At 40.1% G+C, this 27,976-nt stretch overlaps 1 protein-coding gene across 2 annotated transcripts; it reads left to right on the forward strand.

Annotated features, from left to right (window-relative positions):
• Positions 1-88: 88 nt before the first annotated feature.
• On the forward strand, positions 89-26,630 carry il12rb1 (interleukin 12 receptor subunit beta 1). Of its 2 annotated transcripts, XM_041790405.1 has the most exons (15): positions 89-361; positions 6,162-6,285; positions 9,739-9,890; positions 10,014-10,156; positions 10,248-10,287; positions 11,078-11,191; positions 16,437-16,513; positions 18,900-19,122; positions 19,210-19,356; positions 19,470-19,568; positions 22,089-22,244; positions 22,755-22,910; positions 23,025-23,094; positions 25,020-25,092; positions 25,695-26,630. In XM_041790405.1, the coding sequence occupies exons 1-15, from the start codon at positions 286-288 to the stop codon at positions 26,016-26,018; spliced, it is 1,974 nt and encodes a 657-aa protein (XP_041646339.1). In that variant the 5' UTR covers positions 89-285; the 3' UTR covers positions 26,019-26,630. The 2 variants fall into 2 exon arrangements, with proteins under 2 accessions (XP_041646339.1, XP_041646340.1); XM_041790406.1 differs by lacking the exon at positions 11,078-11,191.
• The last annotated feature ends 1,346 nt before the right edge of the window (positions 26,631-27,976 follow it).

Raw genomic sequence — 27,976 nt, forward strand, 5'->3', positions numbered from 1 at the left:
CTTTGATGTTCAGCCAGCAGTAAACGTCAACAGTTGTATTTAAGTAAGTGACATGACTTCAAACATCATCATTTCGAGGTGGATGCTGTCTGTGTCTCCGTCTGGTTAAGATCTGTACATAGAGCCCTCCCCGCCCTTAAATCTTGTGGTTGCCTGTCTAACTTGAGAGATGTGAAACCTTTCTGACATTTCTGAGAACGGCACCTGAGTTACAAGAAGACAGTTTGAATATATGGACTTGCACATGCTGAAGAACGAACCTTTTGACATTTTCCACTACACCTAATGGAAATTTTGAAACACTGGGCCTTTCCACAAGGACATACTGTTGTGTTTATGCTCCTGACATTGATCAGCAAAGGTAAACTCATAAGAAAACCATTTGCCTTTTTTTTCTTTTTAACTTCTCTCATTATAATGTTATCCTCTAAGTGATCATATCAACTAGTCAGATAAACAGATAAGTAAAAGTGGAGATCACTTTAAATATAGTTCAACATCCGCTACTAAATATTGGTTAGCTTATCTATATCATGTGGTTTAGACATCCGCTCTGTAGTGCATTATGAAGCTTGTTCAGGTCCCAGCCTCTGTAGTATTGTCCATAGTGTTAGTTTACACGGCGGTAGGTTACTTTTACAAATGTGGAGTTCAATTTCTCATGATCGAAATGTTTGATCTCTTTCCTTTGATATAGCTAAGATTACAATGTGGATAAAGTGCTTCTCAAACTGCTCCTAAAAAGGACAAATAATGAGAAAATGAGAGGTTTAAAAAGAAGAGGATCCAAACTACTGCCAACTGATCAATTTGCACTTTACACCCCGTGTTGTTTCTCACAGTAGAACTATGACAGGGAAATGATGGGAATATTTTTATCTAAATGTATTTAAAAATAAGTCTAAAAAGAAAACACAATCTCAAGATCCCAACAGAACAATGACATTAGAATGTCTGGGGTAATTTTCTCAAGGTAGATTTTTTTGTGTGCTTTTTTAAGATGTGTTCTTCATAAAAATTAAAACTAGAGAATATTTTCAAATTTATTTTCAAATGAACATAGTGGGGTTTCCATCTACTAGTTTTGCACGTAAATACAAACTGTGCATTGAAAAAACATACTTGACATGCTGAAAAAAAAAATCAGAAACAAATCACACTAGGAGGTTGAAAAAATTGTTTATCACTAAAGCAAAGTGTGACTTTTTGCAGGGGAAACAGAGAACAAATGATGACGCATTTATATTAACACATTTATGCGAGCACCCAGGGCTATTTCTAGAGCTCTTTGAAGAATGCATAGCCTTAAAAAAATGGTTCAGGACTCTCTTTATTTCTTTACTATCTTCAAAGATTTAGGCCATCAACCATAACCAACAGAGTTGGGCCTTTCCTCGGTTGTTTTCTAATTTTCTTCATTATAAAACCCTGGACTTCAAGCACCTTGAATTCTGCAGCTCTCAGATCTCCCTTCAGACTCTGGGACCTTGATTTCCAAATGAAATGCAAAAACCTGTTTAATCTGAGAACAGGACTTGTGACCACAGAGCAACGGTCCAGGTAAGACGATTATGACGTCCGTGATGGAGGGCTGACACTACAAACACAACACTTGCAGCCCATTTTCTGAACACATTGCTGTGTTGTGGATCTTGATGCACCGAGCCTCAGTCCACGCCTGAAGCTCCCCTAAATTCTTGCATCTGATTTGTTTGACAATCTTCTAAAGGCTGAGCTCATCCCTGTTGGTTGCACAGCTTTTCTTACCACTTTTCTCTCCAACTTTCCATGAATATGCTTTGATACAGCCTCTGGGAACAGCCTGCCCTTTCAGCAGTGACCCTCTGTGGCTTACTCCCCTTGTGTAGCTGTCAGTGATTGTCATCTGGGTAACTCTCAAGTTAGCAGTCTTCCTCATGGTTGTAGTTGTGTGAAATGAATCAGTGCAGAAGGCTCAGGAAACTTTGGCTGGTGTTTTGAGTAAATAAGCTGATTAGAGCTCTTTTCAGGACAAAAATAACTGACAAGAAATTAGACTTTTCCACAATATTCTAATGTATGAGATACTGTTTGTCTTGTGTTAGTTGGAAGCCATAATCATCAAGATTAAAAAAAATACTGTATATATATTTCAGTTTTGTGATGAGTCTAGGACAGTGTCTTCCAAATGTTTTATCAGGGGACCCGCTTTTTACGAGGTACAAGTCATCGTGACCCAACAACTTCTCTTTGCGTACGTTATTTCTCAAGTCTGCCTTCTGCACCGTCATCAGCTGGTTGGTTGAGCTGATAACCAGTGCTAGCTTAGATAACGTTAATTCTGAACGTTTTCATGATATTCAAGTTTTTTTTTTAGATGCAACTGTATTCAGCCCTTTCACACATGCACAAATTCAAGCCAATTTTCAGAGATTTTCGGGGCGGGCAGAACAAGTGCAGCAGAATTCCCTGCCTCCTTCTCTTCAAAAATTTTACAGCCAGGCCCCTATAAAATTTCTGCATGATGTCAAGATGGGCTGATGTTTGAATGCAACAGGAAATATCAGGTTTGAGTGGAGGTTGTCATCCTCCAACTATTGCAGTGCAAGCATCTCAAAGGCCACGTTCACACTGCCGTTAAAAGTGACCTAAGTCTGTTTTTTTTTTTTTTTTTTGCTCATATGTGACTCATATCTGATTTTTTTCTGACAGTGCGAACATCACATGTCACATTCCGACCTATTAGAATCAGGCATATGTGGTTCTTAATCAGATATGAGCTTTTTGAATTTGACTGCAGGGTGAACAGTCAAACACACACACACCAAAAAAAAAAAAAAAAAAAAATCAGATCTGAGAAAAAAAATCAGAATTGAGCATTAAGGCCTGCAGTATGAACGTAGCCTAAGATGTTAACCAGTATGTTCCTCGCCAGTCCTTTTTGAATACTTTGAGTACCTCTTATTACTCATATCATTCATGCAAAGACGTGTCATTGTAAGATATGCCTCTCTTGCTTTTTCCACCTTCTCTTATGTTTTGTAAACATTAGAACTTCATTGGGTCCTTTTTATATCATGTCTTGCCTCAAGGACTGAGAATTTTGGGATAGAGTTTAAGCTGTTCTGGTAAATTTTCAATGATTGTCAGAAGAATATGTTCAATAGGGTTTGTGTCAATATCAATTCATGGTGTCTTAAGTTGAAGCCACAAATTCTTTTGAGATTTAACAGTATGTGAAGGGACAAAAGCTTTAGAAATCTGGTTTGTCCTGTTACCACTCCCAGTAAATGGTAATCTTTACAGGCATAGCCTTGAAATCAAAAGTAGATTAAAAGAGAAAGAAAAATGTCAATGATTCATTTTCCATCAATATGAAACTTATGACTCTACAGCTGATAATGCAGAATAACAAAATGCACATCAATTTAAAGACTATTGCACTAACTTTCCACATAACTAAAGACAAATTAAATTCATTAAAAGGAACATCTGGATAAACAGAATAAAACTACGTCAAACTGACCTTTCTGACAGGTTCCCCTTATGTTTGGGATTATCAAAACAAAATTCCCCCATAGGTTTTGTTGTCGGTGACATCTGACAATGAAGAGGATGTTAGGTTGCAATGACATTTAAGTTTGGCCAGCAAGTCCTTATCAGATCTTTATGTCCGTGTGGATGTTTATGCTCTTTTTTTCCAATCACGGTTGTTGCTGGTGCAGAAGGTTTAAAAACAAAATCTACTGCCTAGAAGTCATAAGCCTCCATGAGGTATACAGCTGCCAAAAAGTGAAGGTACAGTGTTGAGTTAGGTCACTGTGACCTCACATGGGTAAGGCGGCAGTGACCTTGAGAGGGGTCTGGCTGCAGACCATACATTTCAGACGGCCACTTTAACAGGAATTGCGGAACTGCCGCAATTTGCTAGTACAATGTATTTCCAGTTTTAGCTTTTTTTTTTTTTGGTTAAATCTAACTTTATTCTTAAATTCAATCTGGCAGTTACATTCATTAAAAACAACCACATTGCAAACGCTACAGACTAAGAAACATTGCATAAATAAAACAGAAAAATGTCATAGGTCTAATCAGGGAGTAAATTATGCATAGATCCTTTAAGAAGAAGTTACATTACTGGTGGCTCACTTTAGCTTTGCTAGCTTTTGCTAAAGCTAACCACTATGATAGCTATACAATTAACATTGGTAAGTAGGCCAATGCAGCTATTTTAACTTTAGCAAATATAGCTAACCTATTGTAGCTACATAGACAAGGCGCCTTGGTAGCATAGCTGTTTGGTGAGCTTAGCTTTGGCTACACTAGCTATTTAGCTCTGTTATCTGTAGCTAAATACACTCTAGTTGCGTGAACTTTAGCAAACATAGCTAAAGCTTCACAGCTATGCATATGGCATAGATATGTTGCAGATGTAGTTACTTTGTTAGCTTAGCTGTGGCTACATTAGCTATGAAGCCACCCTATCTGTAGCTAAGTTAGCCCTAGCAACATGAGCTTTAGAAACATAACTAAAGCTAATCTAGCTATGCATATAACATAGATCTGTAGCTTACATAGCTGCTTTGCGAGATTAGCTTTAGCAATGTTATCTACATAGCTTTAGCAGCTAATGCTTTGTAAGTTTGGCTGGCTCCGTTAGAATGTTTTCATAGAGAACGAGCTTTATTCCTGTGAGCAGACTGTTTACTCGACTTTATGAAACGTTTTGCAATCAGTTTTTGCAGGTCAGGTTTTTAACTTTTAACTTTTGGTAGGCCTATCTAACACTTACCTTAACCCTTACCCTAACCCCAAACAAAAGTTTCATCAGATTTTATTTCGTAAGCTTAGTGTGTATTTCTGTTGGGAAATATACTGGACTCTGAACAATTATGACAGCGGCCGTGGCCGACTGTCTTTGTGACCTTTGATGTCCAAAATTGTATAAACTCACCCTCAAGTTCATTAATAAGTCTGACAAAAATTCCTCGGTGCTTTTGTGAATAATGTGCTCCCCAAATCTGAGGTCAAAGTGTCCTTGACCTTGTACCAGCAATATGCATTCAGTTTTGTGTGAGAATGGACATATGTAGAAAGTTTGAAGAAAATCCCTGAAAGTCATTACCCACTCTTCTGTCTCTTTTTCCAAACCAGTGTCCTATCGCTGCAATAAAGGCTAAAACCCTTAAAAAAGAAGTATTTAAAAAAACATTCTTGAGTTTTCACATTCGTAGAGCAACATTAGGGACGGTAATGTTGGCCTTTTACCCATGACCTCCAAATCTAACTAACACAAAATATAAATAAATTGGTGTTTGGAAGATTATTTCTTTGTTGTAACAATGCGTTGTGACTACATCTTATACCCTTAGAAAGCCTGTTTATATTCCTTTTAAATGACACCACATTTGTAAGGAACATGCATTTTTTGGGATGAGCAGCAGAGCTGAGTATGTGGGCTACACCCATGAAAATTTGGCCATGTCTTTTCCGTCAGTGCCAAACAGCTTATTTTGCCATTGACTCTTGTTTGGTGTTTGGTGGATATGATGGTTGAAGTGTGAAGAAACAAGACATATTGATAATTTATTGACATATTGACAAACACTGGTTAAAGAATGAGATGCCATCCCACAGCAGTGAGTGACCAGGCTGTTGACCAGCATGAGTAGGAGGTGCCAGGCTGTTGTGTCTGTGTGTGGTTCTTCCACATGCTACTGAGGCTCCTGTTTGTTAAATGAATAAATTGTTAAATTGCCAATATGTCTTGTTTCTTCAGACTTGAATCACCCAGTCCACCAAACAAAACAAAACAAGAGTCAATGGCAGAATAAGCTGTTTGGCATTGGCAGAGAAGATTTGGCAAATATTTTATAGGTGTAACCTTACTTAGCTCTGCTGCCCATCCCACAAAATGCATGTTCCTTACAAATGTGGTGCCATGTAAAGGGAAACAAACAGGCTTAATGGTCTAACATTTATAACAAAGAAGCATTGTTACATAGACATAATAAATGGACTTATGTAAACATAAATGGACTTATGTAAACATAAATGGACAATCAAAGAACATAGTGCCTTAGTGCTATTGCTGGTGCTGAGACATAAAAGCTTTGGATGTAGTGTTTTAGCATAAATAATGTGAAGATTAATAAGTTACTTTAAGATGTGTTTTTCCATAGGATCAACATGTGAAGCTCCATCCAGTCCTGAGTGCTTCAGAAGAAGCTCCGACAGGACCGTGTACACCTGTGAATGGAGCATGAACACAAACGAGAGTGGCGTGGAATATGACTTTTACTTTGAGTAAGTTTGAGTTTAAACTGTATCATCTTTTCAACGGTGACTGTTTGACTTATTGTACCAAGCTCTGTGCATATATTTCCATTTGAATTGATGTATGCATTTTCTAATTTTGTCCTGTAAATGCAGTTGTGTTTTTTGTAAATCTTCGGAAAGTGTAACCAAGACCACGTTTAGAAATGATCCACTGACAATAAAACCCTTTTCCAATATTGATGGAAATGGAGGATTTTCTCCTTTGTTTAAAAAATAATCCCACCTCCACATGCCAACTATCCAAAAGCATCTCTCTCCACATGAAAATAGAAAAAGGAATGCTATAGTATACTTGCCAGGCCAGTAGATGGCAGTGTGACATTTGGTGAAACTGTTTACTGTTAGTGAGCCGCACAAACAGAACTTGCAAGTCTGCCATTGTTGTTGCAGTCCACCTACTCATACATGAATATAGGTTCTTTGCAGATGACGTCACACAGCAGCAGATAATTTCCCTTGGAGGGCAGGAAGTGGTTTCTGCATGGAGAAACACTACCAAAAAGGCCATGTTTTCATGTTTTGAGCTGTTAATGACTAAACCAAGTGTTCAAAGTGTGAGTCTAAAAACATTCTTGATTCTTAAGCTACTTTAGTGTCCCTAAAGTAGTGAAATATTCAGGTAAAACATTTAAAAAGTTCTAAAAAAAAGTCACAAAGAAATGGCAGGAGTCAGGATTTAAAACAAAACAAAACAAAAAAAAAACCTTAATCTAAAGTCTAGACGAGCAGCCCTATGGTCTGTTTCCACAAAGCGGTTTAGTTTGGTCCAGTACAGTTCGGCTACAGTTCTGCACATTAAACTCCAATCTTACCCATTATTCCTCAGCTGGGGCCTGTCTCACTTACCTCCAGCATCTCTTATTTTGATTTCTTTAAAGAGATCTAGATCATTTGCCAGCTTTTTAAATGTGGATTAAATAACGACAAAGGATGGATAAAAGGAAACTGGCACTCAAATGGGAGCTGGCTACCGCAGCTAACATCAGAGAGCCATTTTGTAGCACAAGCTCATTCGTAAAGAGCACATAATTACTTGGCTGATAGTACATCACATTTTCAATTAAAAGCATGTTCTGTGACAAAATTGGGATTTTTTTTTATGTGTAAAAGGGGCTCGGCTAGTCTCTTAGCTCAGTGCAAGACACTACTTTCCCTTAATCTGGATTGAGGACACTACACACTAGTCGGTCTGTTTAGGAATGTTCCCAGGCATCTATTTTCCTATTTGGCTAAAAACTTATTTAAACTGACCAACTGGTCTCAAGAGAAGAAAATACTTAGGGTCACTGTGTTAGCGGTATGATGTAAGCCTGATATACAGCGTGGCTAACATTAGCGGCTATCTCCTCCAGCCTTCGTTCCTCTTTGCAGATTAATATCATGCTTTGCCTCTTTTCACTTGGTTGAGTAGTTATACCAGTGTTTCCGCTAGACTTTTTTGGCAAAAATGACCATCAGTCCTCAAGAATTCCAGCCATTTAGAACAACTACTGGACATTTGCTTTAACATTATTTTGCTGCATTAGCAGCAGCAAAACGCATAAATCTGATATTCTGTGATACAGCGATACATACAAGTCTGGCCTAAATGGGAGGGAGGACACATTTTTATTTCCAGACCTGACCCAGAACCAAGACAGTAGAAACCATTGTGCATACATAATTAGCCATGTGCTTGCTGTCTGAGGAGATAAACAACCCCAGCAGCAGGAAAGTGGATGTAGTAAGCTTAGGCTTCTTTTGGTTTATATTAAAACATTCTTGCAACATATCTTCGAGGTTACACAAAATATAATATGCAAGTGTTCAGTTTGTTGTATGAAAAGTCACTGTGTTGTGAACCCCCAGGTCAAGTTTCAGTCAGTAAAACATCTGGGCGTGTCTGTTGATGAGCTGAAGTCACACCCACTCAGGAGAAATACGATCCTCTCAAATTAAAAAAATGCTGCAATCTGAACTGAGGAAAGCACTCATGCCATTAGCCTGCTTCTTGACCGTTTGATCTTACAACAAAGTCTGTTTACTGGCTAAAATCTCTGTTATGCTTTAAATGATCCATAGAACACTGTGGCTGATGGATTCGGCAGATTGACCTCACAATGAGCAGAAAAACAGCATTTAACTGACTGTTAACTTTCAATAAATGCATGACATCAGCTAATAACAGACTGTACTGAGATGAACTGCTCCGTGATTTTATATTGTAGTGTTAGAGGGGCGGGGTCATTCCGACTGTGGGTTCGTGACATCATGAGTCCACATATTTGCCCCGCCCAAATTGAACCAAGTTAGGAAAGAGGTGAAGGGTCTCAATCCAAAATTCAGTCACATGTAGATCTCAGTTTTTTCACATGTTTACAGCAACCATATTCCAACGTATTTTGTGTGATAGGACACAAATTTTTTATTTCTCTTGATAGGGTCTTTAATGAATTGAACTGTTTAACCATGCACATCCCTAGGTCTGCAAGACTGAGTAATTTGTGATATTGGTCACCTCCGCACCAGGTAAATCGGTTCAACTGTGGTAAAAATCTCTGTTTTGTAAAGTTTAGGTTTCATACTCACTATATATAGAAATTTTCTGACTTCTAGCAGTGCAGAGGTCCATTTAGAGCTGTTAAGTACAAACTTTTCATTGTTCCCATTCATTCTTTATGGCTGTCCCCCACTTCCTGACCCCCATTGGACAATCTGTATAACATGATTGAAAACAACCTATTGACTGGAACTGTATTACACTTGTGTGTACAGGTGCTTTTCTTACAATATCATTTATCCAAAGCCACTAGATCTGACAGGTAGACAGGTGTTCCAGGAGTTGAGGTCCTTGCCCAAGTGCCCAAACTGGAGCCGTAAGCATGAGCCTGAAGCGTGTTGTAAGACATTGGGCTCAACGGTACTGGCAGTCTAAATAGAAGCCATACTTGGGCCCAAGTCCTCCTGAAAAGGCGATCTTAGGCATACTTCATGTGGACTGGGGAACGGTACACAGGAGATGTTGGCACAACCAACCCTGAGTACAGGATATACTAAACATCTCCCATCTCTGGGTATACCTTTGTCCAGATAGCACAGTGAATAGAGAGGGGAATAACATGCGTGGAGGGAGCCCCATGCTGCAGCCTCTGAGGACAGCAGCCTCTGATAATGGGGCACACAGACATAACCATTAGGTTACCAGATTTTGAAGAGAATTAAAAAAAAGGAGGTAGATACCAAATAGACAGAGCGTCAAATAATGTTAAAGTTTAGCCAAGCATAAAGCAAGAATCAAAAAGAAACAACTAAATGAACTCTGAAGCTGTTTCTTCTGGTTTCAAACAATCTTAGAGCTACTTTAACGAAGATGAGAGCATGCAAGATCTTACTAGTGTCTGCCATTTCTCTGCACTAAATGTACAATGTTTTCATTCATAGTGAAACAAAGTTTGAGAGCACTAAGCAGACCACGGCTCGGTTTCCTGAGGAACGACTTATCAAATATGACACTGTGTTCATTTGGGTGAGAGCTCACATTGGAAACTCCAGCTGCACGTCACTCAGGAGCCCTGTCATACTGGCAGACATAGGTAAGATCTCTTCTTGTTTCACTTAACAACATCCCACTGACTACAAAGGTGAGCGCTGTGTTCACTTTTGCAAACATTTTTATAGCAACATCATACTTGAAATGTTTTGCCTCTCTTGCACAGTGAAGTATGAAGCCCCCACAGAGATTTCTGCAACCTGGGTAAAAGGAAACCTTACTCTATGCTGGAAAGCAGCAGAGAGCAGGTCGGCTTTAGCCGAGATCCGGTTTCGTCAACATGGAAATTCAAATGCATTGTGGAACAATGTAAAATAATTTTATTTACAAGTAACAAATATATCCCAGTTGTGTTTTCCTACAAATAATGCAATATTTTCCATCTTTATTGCTCTTACAGATCACAAGTTCAGCGAAAACCAATAACAAGACTTGTACAAGTGAGTAGTTGTATGCATACAGAGCCTTTGAAAATTTTTCACCCACTTGGATGTTTTACCTTTTTATTTAACTTTAATTTACCAGTTATTTAACATAAATATAAAAGGTAAAATAAGTGACTGCATAAATATTCACTCACAGCGCTAAGTCTGTGTGGATAGGTCTCAATCAGGCTTGCACATCTGGACAATGCAATTTTACTCCATTCTGCTTTCCAAAACTGCTCAAGCTCTGTCACATTGCATGGGGATCAGGGGTGAACGGCCCTTTTCAAGTCCAACCACAAATCCTCTATTGGATTGAGGTCTGTGCCTTGATTCGGCCACTCCAGATAATTCCCCTTCAGAGTAGTCATAGGTGTCCTGGTCGCCCCGCTCACTAGTCTTCTTCTTGCACGGTCACTCAGTTTTTGAGGATGGTCTGATCTAGGCAGATTTACACATGTGCCATATTCCTTCCATTTTTTCATGCTGGATTTAAGTGAACTCTGGAGGATGTTCAGTGCCTTGGAATTTTTTATTGTATCCAGATACTGATTTACCAGGGACTGGACCTTCCAGACACAGGTTCCTTTATACTACAATTACTTGTAATTACTTAATGTAATTTTTGGGCAAAAAGCCAAATTACATTGACCATGATTTATTCATAGAATCAATAAAAGGGTAAAGCCACTGTATTAGAGAGCTGATTAACATTACAGTCAGCTAGCTAATTTTAAAATATTATTTCCACAGTTTGAAGTAAGGGATTTTTTTATGTGAATGTTTTCCTTTTTTATCTGAACAGGCCAGGTCAATCTGTTGAGGAACTCTGCCTACAAGATTCAGATCAGGCATAAGTCCAAACAGGTCAAGAGGCCTCTGTGGAGCGACTGGTCTCAAGTTGTGGACGTTCCTGCAGGTGAAGTCAAAGCCCCGTTCAGACTGCCAGATTAGGACGGCATTAGAGGTAGCAACAGAAACGTCACCAAGCTGTGACTGAGAAAAGTTTCTAATATTTGGGTCTGTCTGTGCTTCTTGCTAGTGTGTTAGGATCATAGCTAACTTTTAGCTCTTCTGTCCTATTTTCTGAGATTTAGGAACTACCGTTGCACTTTTTCCAAAGTGTACAGACAGACAGACACTTGGAAAATATTCCATCCTTTATATGAGGTCCATATGACTTGATTTTGGACTAGGCCAACAGTGACTGCTATAGCAAGCAGGTCAACATCAGTCTCACAAGATCGAAGATGCAGGCATAGCAAGCTTTGACAGCAAGCAGCAGAGCCTCAGTAAGACGATTTATAATGCTAAAGTTGGTGAATGGCTGATTCCTGTTATATTTTTACAGTTTCAGGGCTCCATGGAGCATTAATGCAATCACATCTTTGATATAAAGATTGGCTGTAGATGCAGATTATTTATCTTTTCGCCTGTATAGGGTATGTTATGTTTCCTCTTGCAGTTGCTTTAATATGCCTCTAATCCAACAAGGAACGTTGCATTGCACATGCACATTGCAGCGGTCGCACTTTCAGTACATTTAAACAAAATTTCTCAAAACTGTAAAACTTGGACAACTTGGTCATTTGACCTTTATTTTGGTTGCTCAGTTTGACCTACAGGATGTCCATCCATCCATCTTCTTCTCTTATCTGAGGTTGGGTTGTGGGGGCAGCAGCCTAACTAGGGACCCAGACTTCCCTCTCCCCGGTCACTTCGTCCAGCTCTCCCTGGGGGATCCCAAAGCGTTCCCAGGCCAGCTGGGGACATAGTCTCTCCAGCCTGTGCTGGGACTTCCCCGGGCCTCCTCCTGGTGGGACCTGCCCAGACCACCTCACCAGGGAAGCGTCCAGGAGGCATCCGGACCAGATGCCCGAGCCACCTCATCTGGCTCCTCTCAACGCGGAGGAGCAGCAGCTCTACTCGGAGCCCCGCCTCGATGGCCAAGCTTCTCACCCTATCTCTAAGGGAGAGCCCAGACATCCTGCAGAGGAAACTCATTTCAGCCACCTTTATCCACAAGTTGTTCTTTCATTCACAACCCACAGCTCATGACCATAGGTGAGGGTAGGACTGTAGCTTGACTGGTAAATCGAGAGCTCTGTCTTTTGACTCAGCTCTTTCTTCACCACGACAGACTGATGCAGAGACCGCATCACTGCTAATGCCGTAGTGATCCGCCTGTCGATCACCCGCTCCATTCTTCCCTCACTCGAGAACAAGACCCCGAGATACCTGAACTCCTCCACGTCTCATTCCGGACCTGGAGACAGCATTCCACCCTTTTCCAACTGAGGACCATGGCCTCAGATTTGGAGGTGCTGATTCTCATCCCAGCCACTTCACACTCGGTTGCGAAGCCAACAGAACCACATCATCTGCAAAAAGCAGAGACCCAATCCTGAGGTCTCCAAGCCAGATCCCCTCAATGCCTGACTGCACCTAGAAATTCTGTCCATAAAAGTTATGAACAGAATCTGTGATAAAAGGCAGCCCTGGCTGAGGCCAACTCTCACCGGAAAAGAGTACGACTTCCGGCAATGCGGACTAAGCTCTGACACAGGTCGTACAGGGACCAGACAGCTCTTATCAAGGGGTCCGGTACCTCATACTCCCAGAGCACTCTCCACAGGATTCCCCGAGGGACACGGTCGAATGCCTTCTCCAAGTCCACAAAGCACATGTAGACTGGTTGGGCAAACTCCCATGCACCCTCCAGGACCCTACCGAGAGTGTAGAGCTGGTCCACTGTTCCACAACCAGGATGAAAACCACATTGCTCCTCCTGAATCTGAGATTCGACTATCCAACGGACCCTCCTCTCCAGGACCCCCGAATAGACCTTACCAGGGAAGCTGAGAAGTATGATCACCCTATAGTTGGAACACACCCTCTGGTCCCCCTTCTTAAAGAGGGGAACAACCAGCCCAGTCTGTCAGTCCAGGGGCACTGTCCCTGATGTCCACGCGATGCTGCAAAGGCGTGTCAACCAAGACAGCCCCACAACATCCAGAGCCTTGAGGAACTCAGGGTGGATCTTATACACCCCCAGGGCCCTACCGCTGAGGAGCTTTTTGACCACCTCAGCAACCTCAGCCCCAGAGATAGGAGAGCCCACACCTGAGCCCCCAGACTCTGCTTCCTCATCGTGAGATGTGTCGATGGATTGAGGAGGTCTTCGAAGTATTCCATCCACCAACCCACAATGTCCCGAATCGAGGTCAACAGCACACTATCCCCACCAAGGTGGGGAGAGTGCACTACCCCTCTTGAGACATAGGATGGTGAACCAGAATCTCCTCAAAGTCGTTCTCCATGGCCTCTCCGAACTCCTCCCACGTTCGAGTTTTTGCCTTAGCAACCTCAGAAGCTGCATACTGCCTGGCCTGCCGGTACTTGTCAACTGCCTCTGGAGTCCCACAGGCCAAAAAGGCCTGATATGACTCCTTCTTCTGCTTAACAGCATATCATGTCCACCAATGATAGAGGCACGGAACATGGCCCACTAGGACTCAATGTCCCCTGCCTCCCCCAGAACATGGTTGAAGCTCTGTCGGAGGTGAGAATTGAAACGCCTTCTGACAGGGTACTCTGCCAGACGTTCCCAGCAGACCCTCACAGCACGTTTTGGCCTGCCGGGTCTGACCAGAATCCTCCCCCACCAGCAGAGCCAACTCACCACCAGGTGGTGATCAGTTGACAGCTCCCCCAGCAGAACGAGAGAGTCCCCAGAAGGAGAGCTCTCCAGCACCCCCTCCAGTGACTCCAGTGAATCCAAAAAGGGTGGGTACTCTGAGCTGCCCTTTGGTGCATAAGCACAAACAACAGTCAGGACCCGTCCCCCCACCAGAAGACAGAGGCACTATCCTCTTGTCCACTGGGGTAAACCCCAATGTACAGGCAGTAAACCGGGGGGCAAAAAGTATGCCCACACCTGCTTGGCGCCTCCCACTGAGGGCAATTCCAGACAAACATTGTTTTCAAAAACATGTGCTTTATTTGTAGCTATAACAGTCTCCACTCTTCTTGGGAGTCTTTCCACAAGATTTTAGAGTATTTCTGTGGGAACTTGTGCCCACTCATTCTGCAGAGCATTTATGAGGTCAGGCACTGATGCTGGACGAGGAGGCCTGGCTTGCAATTTCTATTCTAGGTCATCCCAAAGTGCCCGATGGGGTTGAGGTCAGGGCTCTGTGCAGGCCAGTCAAGTTCTTCCACACTGAACTCATCAAACCATGCCTTTATAGTACTTGCTTTGTGCACAGTCATGTTGGAATAGAAAATTACCTTCAAACTGTTGCCACAAGGTTTGAAGCATAGCATTGTCCAAAATGTATTGGTATGCTGAAGCTCACTGGAGATAAGGGGCCTAGCCAACAACCTAAAAAACAGTCCTATACCATTATCCCTCCTCCAAACTTCATAAATTTACCTGAGTGAATTTTAATCAAATGATTTAGAATAAAATTCTACCTAGAAAAATAAATTATTTGGTCCCAGTTTATTTGGAGTAAAAATCACTATGCTTGCAGAGTAATGTTTTCAAAGTTTGTTTTTTTTAACTCTAAAAAGTGTTTTTATGTAACTCTAAGTGACGAATTGCACTCAGTACAGAGTAATACAGAACATAGTTCACTTATCAAAGGGCTGTTTTTACTCCATATAGTGTAATATATAACCCTTTCAGAGCTGTTTTTCATTCCAGATAGAAAGTTTTCACTCTCATTTTAGAACTATTTCTTCTCCATGTAGAAATAGGTTACACTCCATATAGAGATTTATCTTTCTCTAAATAGATTAATGGTCCTTTTGATATAGAGTTACAAAATTATGCTGCCTTTCCATTTATAAATGGAGGAACAACAAACGTGGGGTGTTTTGCCCATATATATATGTATTAGACTTAGTTTTGTAATATTAAATAAACAATTGAGATGAACACATGAAACAGACCCAGGAGCAGAGCACGAGACAAGGTAGTAAGGTTAAAGGATTTTATTTGACAACTCCAATTGTACAAGCAATGTTGAGTGGCAGAATTACTGGCGTAGAAGGAGACACGCCTAACATGACACGCCAGATGGATGTGTTTCACACATCCATCTGGGAAAGCTTCAATGGGAAACGTTTGAGAAAAGGCAGAGGATTTGAAAAAAACTCGGAGTATGATTGGATGAATGCTCTGTCTGTCACATCTCTAAGGGCCAATAAGAGCAACAAAACCCATGACATAGCTGCTATCGAGCTCTGCCTGCAGCTAGTGGGGAATAACGCGAAACATGGCGACTATAGACATGTAAGTACTCGACTTTTGTCGTTTTTGAAAAGAAAACAACGTACTGCTGTTCTTTGTTCTTCTTTTCATGAAGACATGTCATCAAGTTTTGATAAAACTGGCACTTAAGCAGGATCCATGCTAATCTGTTCCACCCATAATTGCACCAGCTCCTGCTGCTGTTTGTTTACATCACGACTCTGCCTGCCTGAAAGTACTGCCCCTCATCGCTGATTGGTCCTGTCACTGTCTAACCGGGCCCAAACGGTTTAGACGGGAGCTTAACAAGATGGATTCGCCAGTGAAAAACAAGGAAACGGGCGTATCCATCTGCTTTGCAAGGTTACCACTAAACCCGATTTAGCCATCTGACTGCCAAACAGAAATGCATGATCTGTCACTCCACAGAACATGTTTCCACTGCTCCACAATCCAGCATCAGTGTATTTTATACCACTCAATCCAATGCTTGGCATTGAACTAAGTGATTTGGTTTTGACCCCTCTTTTTGATTTTACTCTGTCTTCTGCTTTGTGGCTGAGTTGCTGTTGTTCCTAAATGCTTCCACTTTCTAATAATATCACTATAAAGTCACCGAGCTCTTCAAAATGACACATTTTGCATCACAAATATTTGCAAATGGAGACTGCATGGCTAGCTGCTTAATTTTATTTATCTGTGGTAATGGGTCTGATTGAAACACCTGAATTTATTACTTAACCGGTGTGGCCAAATTATTTTGTCCATATAGTGTATAGTGCAATTCGCAACTGATTTGCTGTAATGTGAATACAAAGAAGCTCAAAAATATCCTATTAACAACTCGGCAAAAACAAAAACAAAAACAAAAAAACCTAACAAATGTTTCATGTTTTATTTTTGGTAGATCTCCAGGAGGAACCTGATGTCACCAACAAAACAAAACTCCTCAGTAGCAGTCGAAAAGTGACCCTGCTTTGGAAGGTAAGCTAGCGGGAGACATTTTAAAAAGAAATACTTTGAGTCTATAAAGAAGTAACACTAATGTCATCTGTTGTCTATATTACCCTGTCTATTGTCAGGGTCCATATCCACCTCCTTAACAACAAACCACCACCCAAATTCCCTAAACCTTTCAATCATATCTACATGTTATTAAGAAAAAAATTGACTTGAGATGGATCAAAAATGTAACGGTAAAACGGAATGGAGACATTTCCTTCAAAATAAAAGCACATCATAAACTTTTTTGCCACATTTTTTTTACCATGCACACATCAGTGACCCGCTGAAAATGGCTTCATTACCCTTGTTTGGGTCCAGACCCACCAACTGAGGATCAAGGATTTAAAGGACATGTTTATTCCTTAAAAATAATTTCAATTCTCAACCTTTAGCCTTGAAGGAGTTTCCTTCAAACCTTCCAAACGCCCCTGGCTATTGGCATTTAGCAGAGCTAGCTAGCACCACCAGCCATTGGTTTTTAATGTCTACATACTTTTTCTGACTGTGGTTATGCTTTACTTCGATCAGTATGCCAGTACAACTTGTCACCATCCATATACCAAACTGCACAGCTCATACTGTATGAGATGCTATCTGTTCACTGTGGATCAGGATTTGTCACAAGCTTAAATGAAGTGTTTTTGTGTCTCTCCCTCGTAACATAATTTTCCATCCACCCCCTCTAACTGTGTAGAACTACTCGCTGTTGATCTTGTTAGCTGCTTCTCCTCATCTCTAAAAACAGCTGTAGTCAAACCACTTCTCAAGAACAGTAATCTCGATGCAACAGTTACTGCAAACTATAGACCCATCCAACTTAACATTTCTCGGTAAAATACTTGAAAAATGACCTTACTCTCAGCTTACCGGTTACTTGACCACTAACAATATTTTAGACATTTATCAGTCAGGTTTCAGATCCCTCCATAGCACAGAGACGGCTCTACTCAAAGTTCTTAATGATATCCATCTAAACACAGACTCTAACAGGTTATCAGTTCCTGTTCTTCTAGACCTCTCCGCAGCATTTGATAAGGTGGACCACAGCATTTTATTAAACAGATTAAAAAATGGGTGAGGCTGTCTGAAACAGCTCTAAACTGGTTTAAAACATACCTCCAAGACAGGCAGTACTTTACCTCGACTGGAGACTTCTATTCAAATAAAGTAGGTGTCAAGTGTGGAGTGCCCCAAGGTTCCATTCTTGGACCACTATTATTTAATCTTTACATGCTCCCGCTTCCACTGGTCATTCAGAAATACAATATAAACCACCAAAACTATGCTGATAATTCACAACTTTACATATCACTATCCTCAGATGACCTTAATCCCATAAACTCCCTTACTCAGTGTCTTGATGACTTAAACTTTTGGATGTCAGAACATTTTCTACAGCTCAGCAGAGACAAAACAGAAATCTTCATTCTTGGTCCAAAAACTCAAAGACAAAAAGTTGCTGCTCATCTCAGTTCAGTCTCTTTAAACTCTAAGAATGAAGTAAAAAACCTTGGAGTAATACTAGACAGTGATTTAAATTTCAAAAGCCACTTCAATCAAATCACAAAATCTGCTTTCTACCATCTTAAAAACATCTCAGAAACTAGAGACCTTCTGCCAGGATCACTGTAATGGTTTATTCACTGGCCTCACAAAATGCTCTGTTCAGCAAATACAGCTTATTCAGAATATTGCTGCTAGAATCCTGAACAGAACAAAAAAGTTTGAGCACATCACTCCTGTCCTTAAATCCCTCCACTGGCTTCAAAGTAGTATTGATTTTAAGATTCTGCTCCTTGTGTACAAAGCACTGAATGGCCTTGCTCCTCAGTACACCAGAGACATGCTGATAAGTTAGACACCAGTTAGAACCCTCAGGTCCACAGGTAGCGGCCTCTTGACCGTCACAATGTATAAATTCCAAAGCAGGGGAGGCTGCTTTCAGTTTTTATGCCCCAAGTAAATGGAGCGCCCTGCCTGCAGACCTGAGAGGGGCTCCAACATTAAATACTTTCCAAAGCAAATTGAAAACTTTACTTTTTGCAGCAGTTTACGATTAGATTTCATTGCCTGCTTTTCAGTGTCTGTGTTTGTGTGCATGTTGTGTGATATAAATCTGTGTAGATAATTTTGGTGTACATGTTAAGCTCTTACTTCTGCTCAGAATCTGTCGCCTTTATTGTGTTCTTAATTTGCAATACCGTGATTGTTGCGATCACTTGTTTTTGACTGTGAAGCACATTGTGTTGCCTTGTGTATGAAATGTGCTATATAAATTAAGCTTGATTTGATTTGATTTGATTTCTCATCCAGTTGGTTTGCTTTACTGGAATCATCCTGAATCAGTCCTTCTTCTCCCCCTCAGTCGATGCCTCCTGCTGCAGCAGTCACAGGAGTAAACCTGACTGACACCCAGTCCTCTCGTGGATGTCCCTGTGGGAGAAGAAACCATCTCATGAAAAAGAACAAGTACACTATCTATGTCCCCCTCTCTGCCGTCAACATCTCTGTCGTCGCCATGAACTCAGCGGGGCATTCTCCTCCGGCAGTCGTACAGTTACCTGCCGTCATACCTGAAGATTTACAAGGTGGGTCAAAGGGTGTGAGTGTGATAAAGGATGTTTATTATTTAAGTTACATTTTCCTTAAAGGCTGTCTTTTTTTATTCTTGGCAGCGTGTAATGGAACGTTACTGGATAATAAATTAAACAAGACTACTTGCCTTGAATTCTATGAGTTTCAAGATGAAGTTCCAAGGTCAGAAAATGTGATCACTTTAACGGGAAGGCAGAAGAAACCAGAAAGAAAAAACATAAAAGAGAGTAAGGTTTTTTTTCTCTACAACTGTCTTTGCTGTGTTTGTGCGATTACTCACTCTTTGTTCCTTTGATTTGACCAACTTTAAAGCAGTTTAAATCTTTCTGCTGTGTTACAGACCTGAAGGACTTTGTTCGTTACCTTTACTGTGAACACAGATGTCATAATGGGAGACCACAGACTGTTAAAATGTGCCTCTTTTATAAAAAAGAGGACGGTAAGTGTTTTTCAAATGCAGAGTCAGACATAAAAGGAGCGGAAACTCTCATTAAACTCTAATGTTTGTTACTGAGCCCCGTTTTTAACCATGTTAGCTACCTAGCTCTGTGAGCACCCGTGCCTATCACCTTTATCTTTTAGATAACTCCTTATTTGAGGGATTTTTTTTTTCTTCATTGTACAGTAAGTTAAGGCTGTAGCTAGCTGTTGTAGCCTAGCATAAAGACTGGAAACAGTAGGGGAGAGTAGGGGTAAGATCCAGTTTTCACTTAGGTAGCTCTCCAGGGAAGGAAAAATGCTACAGGACAACCAGACAGAGTGCAAGGTACACTGGAAACTTCCACTCATGATTTGGGATGTCCAGTATTTTAGTAGTATTTGTAAAAGTGGGTCCTAGTATGGAAGAGCATTGAGGTAAAGACAGCCCAGAAGGGGGATAACTCATGGTTCATTGTGAAGTTAATCTGTGATAAACATTTGATTTTAATCAGAACAATGACCACTATTATCAAAACAAAAACATGTTTATTTATCTATCCTGTAGTACAATATAGACTTCTTCAAAATGTAAACTCATTTTCATAAAACAGAATTACTTTTTAAAAAAAAATGTTATCAGTGTGGATGGGCACACTGAACTGAATGATTAGGAGAGTAATGTCCGACTTTGTAGCTAAGCCGTAATGTGCACATGTCAGCGTGCCTGAGACAACTTTGATGGAAAAAATGATTGAATAAGGACAAAAAGTGGCAAAAATTGGTGAAATGTGTCTGACATAGACAGAAAAAAGTGGTGAAAATGTGTCAAATAGTAGCAAAGTGGGTTGACAATTTATCTGTGTGAAAAATGTGTTATAAGAGGCAAAATCGGTGAAAATTGGCTAATATTAGTTAAAAGTGGCAAAATGGGGTTACAAAATGGCAATTAAAGCAAAGAGGAAAAAGTGGGCAGGAAAATGGTGATAATGGGTTAAAAAGTGGCACAAAATAGTTATAGAGGGAAAAAAATGGTGAAATGGGAAAAATGTGTTTAAAGTGGCAAAAAGGGTGAAAAATTGGCTAGAAAAAAAGGTGAAAGAGTGGTGAAAAGAGGATTTATGTTATCACTAATACATGTTTTCAAAATAAGAACAGAAAATGGTTGACACAGTTGAAAGCTTCATAATCTGGCAACTGTTAGAAAGGATGCCGGCACCATTGCTACTGTTGATATCACTAAATCACAGCTCGGGCAGGCCCACTTACTCTGTTTTCCCTGTGGGTGGGCCTGATTAAAGATTCATAAACATTCATGAAGCGTCCTTTTATGAATGGCAGGTGTCATGTCATGATTCTGACAGTTTCATGTCAGTCTTATGCGTACCCCTTTAAATAAAATGTTACCCACTATAACAGAGGTAGGCATATGGGAGCCAGGGGGCCACATGAAGTCCTCCATCTCACTCAAAGAGACCCGCAAGCCAATCCCAAATACCAAGGAATTGTATGAAAACATAAAAATTAGGAAAAGAAACCCTGAATTATCTTTAATTTTTCATGTGCTATGTTCTTATCATGAAATTTAAGATAAAATTGGTTGTAATTATGTATGTAAATATCTTTATATGCTTAATTAATTGCATCTGTATTATAGAAAATGTAGAAATACAAATCAAATTTACTAAAATAACTACTTATTATTTTGGTCACTGCAATTAAAAACTGTTTAAATTCTGGGTTTAGCTGATTGAAGCATTTTCATAGAGTTTAGATATATAAATGGTATAATAAATTTTGTTGAAAGCGATACATTGGTTGGACTGATGGACCAAATGTCACAAATCCTTAACACAAATTCTTGCACTAACTTTGATGATTGCTCAATTTCCATTCAGTTATATTGTCAGGCTTTTTTAAACAATACTACATTATCTGAATAAATTAATCAGGAATTCACATTCTGGCACATTATGATAACACCCTAAATTGAGTTAGGATCATGGCAGATTGGGACCATTTTAAAACTTCTACCAATAAAACATTAGCCAATCTATTGACAGTGAAATATCAGCATATCATGATGCTAATGTTAGCAACGTTTTCAGGTGAACATGCAAAACATGCAGCGTTTTGGCTGCACGAGAACATCGGTTTGGGTGCCTTAACAACTTGGAACAATTTGGAAACAAGCTCCAGGTCAAAAGTTTTCAAAAATTCCCCATCTTTGTCTCAGGTACACCGGCAAATCGCAACTTTATGAAAACGCAGTTACTGGTGGCATGACTCCCAGTCTACATTTTCTTGAAATTCACCTGCCTCATAGTTCAGGGTCGCTCAAAGCATCATTGACGCATCAGCATGAGGCAGCTGAGCCTGAAAACAAGGTTTTCTATTGAGCTGTCCATCAACATTTAAGCATTCCCCTTTGTTCATGAGCATATGTTCAGGGGGGCAAAAGAGTAGCAGTTATCAGGGAATTTCACTGTAGAACTGATATTACACACAGTACTTTAATGCAGTTTGGATTGTTTTTCTCCAGCTCCTCTCACAGAACCGAAGGATCTAATAACTTTTAGTGAAACACAGAGCTCAACGAACCTGTCTTGGAGGTCGATACCCCTTACTGACCAGCAAGGTTTCCTCACACACTACAGCCTCTGCAGCCAGAAAATCAGCTCAGAGGAAGAGCCGAAAGGTGGGAAGCAACTTTTACTGATCTGTATTTCTTTGAAATGAAACTATACATTTGGCAGAACAGCCCAGAAAAAAAAAAAAAAACATGCAGTACCTATAAAAAGTATTCACCCCTTCAGATAATTTTATAAATCAATCATGATCAATATGATTTGGTTGGTTTTGGCACAAAAAGAAAATACAAGAAAACCCTCTTTAATATCAAAGTGAAAACGGATTTCTACAAAGTAATGTCAGTAAAACAAATCAGGCATGAACAGCCCTTTTTAAGTCCAGCCACTACGTCTCAGACTGAGGTCTGAGCTTTGATTTTTAATGTATTTTTTTGGGTGAGGAATGCCAAATTATAATGACCATGATTGATTTATAAAATCAGTTAAAGGGGTAAAACATCCAAGCAGGTCAATACATTTTTAAAATAACAAATATGCAACATTCCCCTAGCTGTAAATTTGTGAATGAATCAATACCCAGTGATGAAAACCTCTTTAATAATGTTTCTCTTCATCAGAGTGCCACAAAATTTCAGCCTCGCTGACACAATGCCGTCTAGAAAACTTGACTCCTGCCACCAAGTACATCATCACTCTGGCTGGAGTGGCACGAGCAGGCGAAGGACCTAAAGCTACAGTCACTGTCAACACACTGCCAGAGAAATATTTCAATGGTACAAGAGTAAAACAACTCTGTTTTTTAAAACTAATTACTGTCATGGGAATTGGGTGTTGCATGCGTGGGTGCTAACATGTTTCTGTGTCATCTTTTTTTCTACCAAAACCAGTGTGGTGGAGTCTGGGCTTAATGCTTTCATTCTTTTTTATGTCAACATCATGCACCTTTATTTTGAAGAGGTAGGTTTCCCTCTGGTGTTAATATTCTGTCTGCAAATCAATATTTATATGGACTCAAAGTCTATCTTTAATTATTTTACTCTAACTTGAAACACATAAAATGACTCGCTGCTTTATATTTTGTCTTAAAACTTGCTTTATTTTAAAATTACAAACATGGCACGGAGCCCTGCACGGAGGGCAAAAATAAACCAAGGGGGACCCAACTGCTGTCAAGATGGCTGACATGGACGTCACTATACATCCAATCCATGCCGGAAGTCCCGAGCGGAAGTTTCTTCTTTTTGTTGGACTCAGCTGTCAGCGCCTAAGCCTAATCCTTGGTGCTGGATCGCAAATACATCCTAAGCCTAAGCCTAACCTTAGACGTACTGACTTCCGGTTGAGACTTCCTGTACGGATGGGATGTCGACGTCGGACGTTAGCCATCTTGTCTGCATCAAGGTACTCTTGAACAAAACACACAGAAACAAACCCTCTGAAGTTAAGCCGGTTACACACCGCCGCATGGTAACTACCCTGAAAACCGCCTCCCTGCCTAAGGAGTCCCCCGAAATGCTGAGTGTTTTTTAAAGCGGCTGCTGCCGCTATGGTACGAGGCGGCAATGACGTAGAGGTGCTTCGGTGAACGTCACAGCAGAGCCCGTCCACAAGTCACAACCCCCCCTCTCCAAAAAGACATAGAGTACCTCACAATCTCTGTATATTAACATGTTTATGCACTATAAAACAGAGGGGAAAATAGGGTTCCGTTATCAAAATAATTCCCCTAGAAAATAAATTTCAATGGTTGGTTCCACAATTTTTCTTCCAGTTGTCTTTGTACAACGGTAGAGCTGTGTTGTAGAGCGTAGGATATTCCAACACCAACATTATGAGCTCCTCCATTGTTTGCTTTGACCCGTGAAGCCTGCTATTTCAGGGTTCTCTCCCTCCTTCGATGTCATTGGCTGCTGCCAGGCGGCTGCCGCCATAAAGTTCAACATGCTGAACGGCAGGGCAAAATCTGTGCAAGTTCACGTGGGCGGCAACCGCTTCTGGGTCCTACTGCCAGGGTTAAAACCGCTTCCCGTCTGCCACCCTTCCCTTATTAATATGACTGGAGGCGGCGCGTTGCCGCGTGGTGGTGTGAAAAAGACTTTAGGCTGTTTTGAGCTGGTTTATACAGGGTCAAAAATTTCCACTGCAGTCAATCTATATTACACATCACCAAAACATAGCACAGATGTTTCAGGAAATGCTATGTAACTTTTGAAATATAAAAACACTGCACACTGGATGCAAAGTGTAAATATTTGATGTAATTCTTTGATATTTAGCACCAGTGGTGATATAAAATGTGCAGCACAAAAAGATACATGGGATGATATTACTCCTTTAGTAATAGCGTACACCACGCTCCAATCAGACCAGGTGAAGTGAAAAAGCAGACAAGGCACCATGGCTTCTTTTTGAGGAATTATACATTGTGATTGTACATTTATTGTAAAATGTGGTGCTGTGAAACAATGTAAGATGTGGTGTGATGTTTAAATACGTGTGAAGGCAGGATGTTAATGTTGTGAATATTATCATTTTGAACATTCATTTAAAAAAATCTTACCAGTGTGTTAAGTTTAGATTCATAATATTGAATAAAATAAATGTGCTTAATGTATAGAAACACAATAACATAATTGTGCCGAGGCAGATTAATGCTCAAATGTGCAGGAGGAGGCTCTATATTATTCTCAAATTTTGTTCTTAGCTAAGAAAAAAGTCCAAAATAAGACACTATGAATATCTTCCTAACAATGTCAAAAGTGAGTTTTTATCACAGAATTCCACATAGGGATTGGTGAATGAGTGTTTCTTTTACCTGCTACCTTTCAATCAGCTGTTGAACCTGATGGATCTCCTTTTAACTCTTTTGTTCTGACCCTTAGAATCAAAATCAAGATCTTCCCACCAGTGCCAAAGCCTGTAATTGATTTCACAACTTATCCAAGAGAGCATCAGGTAGGAAACTTCAACAGGACTTAGCTAAGTCAACACCATTTCACATCATGAAGGAGAAAAGCGGCTAAAAGTGCCCGTCTTGGTTAACGTCGGGCACCTGGTACATGCGTGTGAACCAGGAAGGTCACTATATACTGCTTTTCTTCCTCATTATGGGAGATTCATCCATTTAATACACCTTATGGAGTGTTGTTAATGGTCAGAGTCTTCAAAACAAAAAGTAAACAGTGGAGATGGACGCAGCTGAACGTCATCTTTTTTGTTGTTTGGTCTGAACAAAATGTCATGGTGTGCATTTAAAATATGGAGTCTGACTGTAAAATTTAAAACCCAATTAGTAAACCTTACTTTAAAAAAAATCTTGTAAACTGATTGCCTTTGAAACTAAGTAAAAATAATAATCTCTGGCTTCAGTAAAGTCAGAAAGATATTGCACATAAGCTTTATCCTTCTCTCACTTCTATTTTGCTTTGAAGTATCGTTCAAATTTTAACTTATTCTATAGCCAAAAATGCAAAAAATGTACATTAATTTAGTGTTCATAGTATTTTAAAATGGAGACAATGGTGATTTGTGCTTCCTGCTAATTTGACCTAAAACAGGAACTTCTGGATGGAAAGGAGGAGGTGTACGAGCTGACGCTGCACAAGCTGCTCCTTGAGGGCAAGTCTATCTCCGAGGAGGCCGAGGACAGGACTGTCCTGGGAGAAGAGTGGGATGGTGATATGGATGAAGACATGGAGAATGAGAGGGGAGATTCAAGGATGTCAGGAGAGATCAACGATGAAGATCCTGACTGTATAGATGAGACACTGAGGAGCTCAAAAGACGGAGAGACGACCGATCTCCAACAGTTAGAAAATGAGTTCGCCATGCTGATCTACAGGAATGGTTTGGTCTTTGATGTGAAGACAGACTCCCCTTGAAACAGACATTACTTAAAGCCAAATTGCACAAACTTATCTGGGCTAACATTTGTGGACTGACACATGCCTGGTATGATATGGGTTTTCTTTTCCTAAATGCACTGTCTCTTTGTATGGTGAAAAATCCTTCGCAGAATTTCCTTGTTTTAATGGAACTTTTGAGGTTTTGAATTTTGTACATTTTTTTAAATAAGGCTGAGCACCTGTAAATATGAAAGCAGAAGGGATTGCTTTTCTTAAATGGCTTTTAGTTTTTGAATTGTAAAAAACAAATCCTGGAGCAAGCTTTTTTCAGTGTCGCAGACCAAGAAACTGACCTTGTTACGTTTACCTTTTACTTATTTGGTTATGGTCTTGAATATTGGAGGGTTTGTGATCAATTCTTCTGTATTGTGGTGTCTCTCAAGATCCTTCAGCTTTCATTAATTTCCGTTTGTGCAATACTTGTGTCACCTTTGGATCAAACACCTTCAAAATCATGGTTACCATCTCCAGCTGTCATTTAAGTTCAATGTTACCATACCTGTTTGTATATCAAGTGATTATAGGGATGAACATTTTCATTGTTTTCTGGGAAAGCACAATAAAAACAACATCAGGATGTTTCCTTAATCTTAAGTGGAAAAATGACTTGTGTTTTTGAAATTTCAAGACTTTAACAATTCAATTCAATTCAACTTTATTTGTATGGCACATTTCATACAAATGTAGACTCAATTTGCTTTACACAAGATAAAACAAACAGTAAAAGCAATTTAAACAAGTTAAGTTTGTCTTTGTTGAGTTGGAGAAAGTTCTGTGACATCCAGTGGTTTATTTCATCGATGCAATTGACCAGATTATTTATGGGAGTAAGATTATCGGGGGACATTGAGACATATACTTCAGTGTCATCAGCGTATGAGTGGTAAGAGACATTGTGTTTTTGTATTATGGAATCAAGGGGAAGCATGTAAAAACCAAATAAAAGTGGGTCCAGGATGGAACCCTGTGGCACCCCACAATCCAGACTGAGATTTGCTGTTGAGAAATTGCCAAGTGATACTGATAAGTTCTGTCTTGTAGATCTGATTTGAACCACCACACCATGCAGTTTTCTCCTGTGTGTAGTAGGATGTTATGGTCAGTTTTGTCAAATGCAGAGCTTAAATCTAATGATGTAATGATAACAACAATGTTAACAATATAACCCTTGTTTTTAAAAGTTATTTTATAACTATTATACATATTTTTCTGCCATTATTCTGGTATTAAATTCAAGAAATTACCCAGTATTAGGATTCTGGGACATTCATTTTTGTTGCCATGCTATTGAAAGGGGTGTAGATATTGTTTGACTTTTACTTGCATCATTTCAAAGTTTAAAGTTCTGGTATCATGCCAAACCGGCAAGAAACAGATGAAAAAGGGGTAAATAGAGCATAATACACTGTGGTGAAGTGATGCCTGTAGAAATGGGTATACTCTTACACATTCTTTAGATACTCATCCAATAAAGGATCAACAGACTGTTATGTAACCTTGGGAAGCAGAAGCTTTGGCCAGATGTCTGTCCAAAGCTCCAGTCCACACTGTTTGTGCTGAACCAAAAATGGGTCTTGCCAGTCCTCAGATGTAGCTTTAGTATAGTGGTATTTTTATCAGAACTGGACCATATTTTTTTTTTATCAACTTAGGAGCAAAGAACAGCACTGAAAGCTTTGCATGGAGGAAAAGATGCTTCAGCTCGACTCCCAACCTGCTTTGGCATGAGTTTGCAATAATTATGGGTGAAGTTGTACTGTGAGTCAGTGCTACCGCTGAGGGGATTAGCTCAGATGTAGCTGTAGAATAGCAGCAGTTTCATCAGGATTGTGCTATATTTCTTTATTGAGACAAAAAAAGAGCCATACTGAAAGCTTATCTCTGCAATAGTGAAGTTTTTGCTCTTCCCCTGACTGGCCTCGGCACGAGTTCAA

The sequence above is a fragment of the Cheilinus undulatus genome, linkage group 7 (assembly GCF_018320785.1).
Source record: "Cheilinus undulatus linkage group 7, ASM1832078v1, whole genome shotgun sequence".
NCBI classification, from domain to species: Eukaryota; Metazoa; Chordata; class Actinopteri; order Labriformes; family Labridae; genus Cheilinus; species Cheilinus undulatus.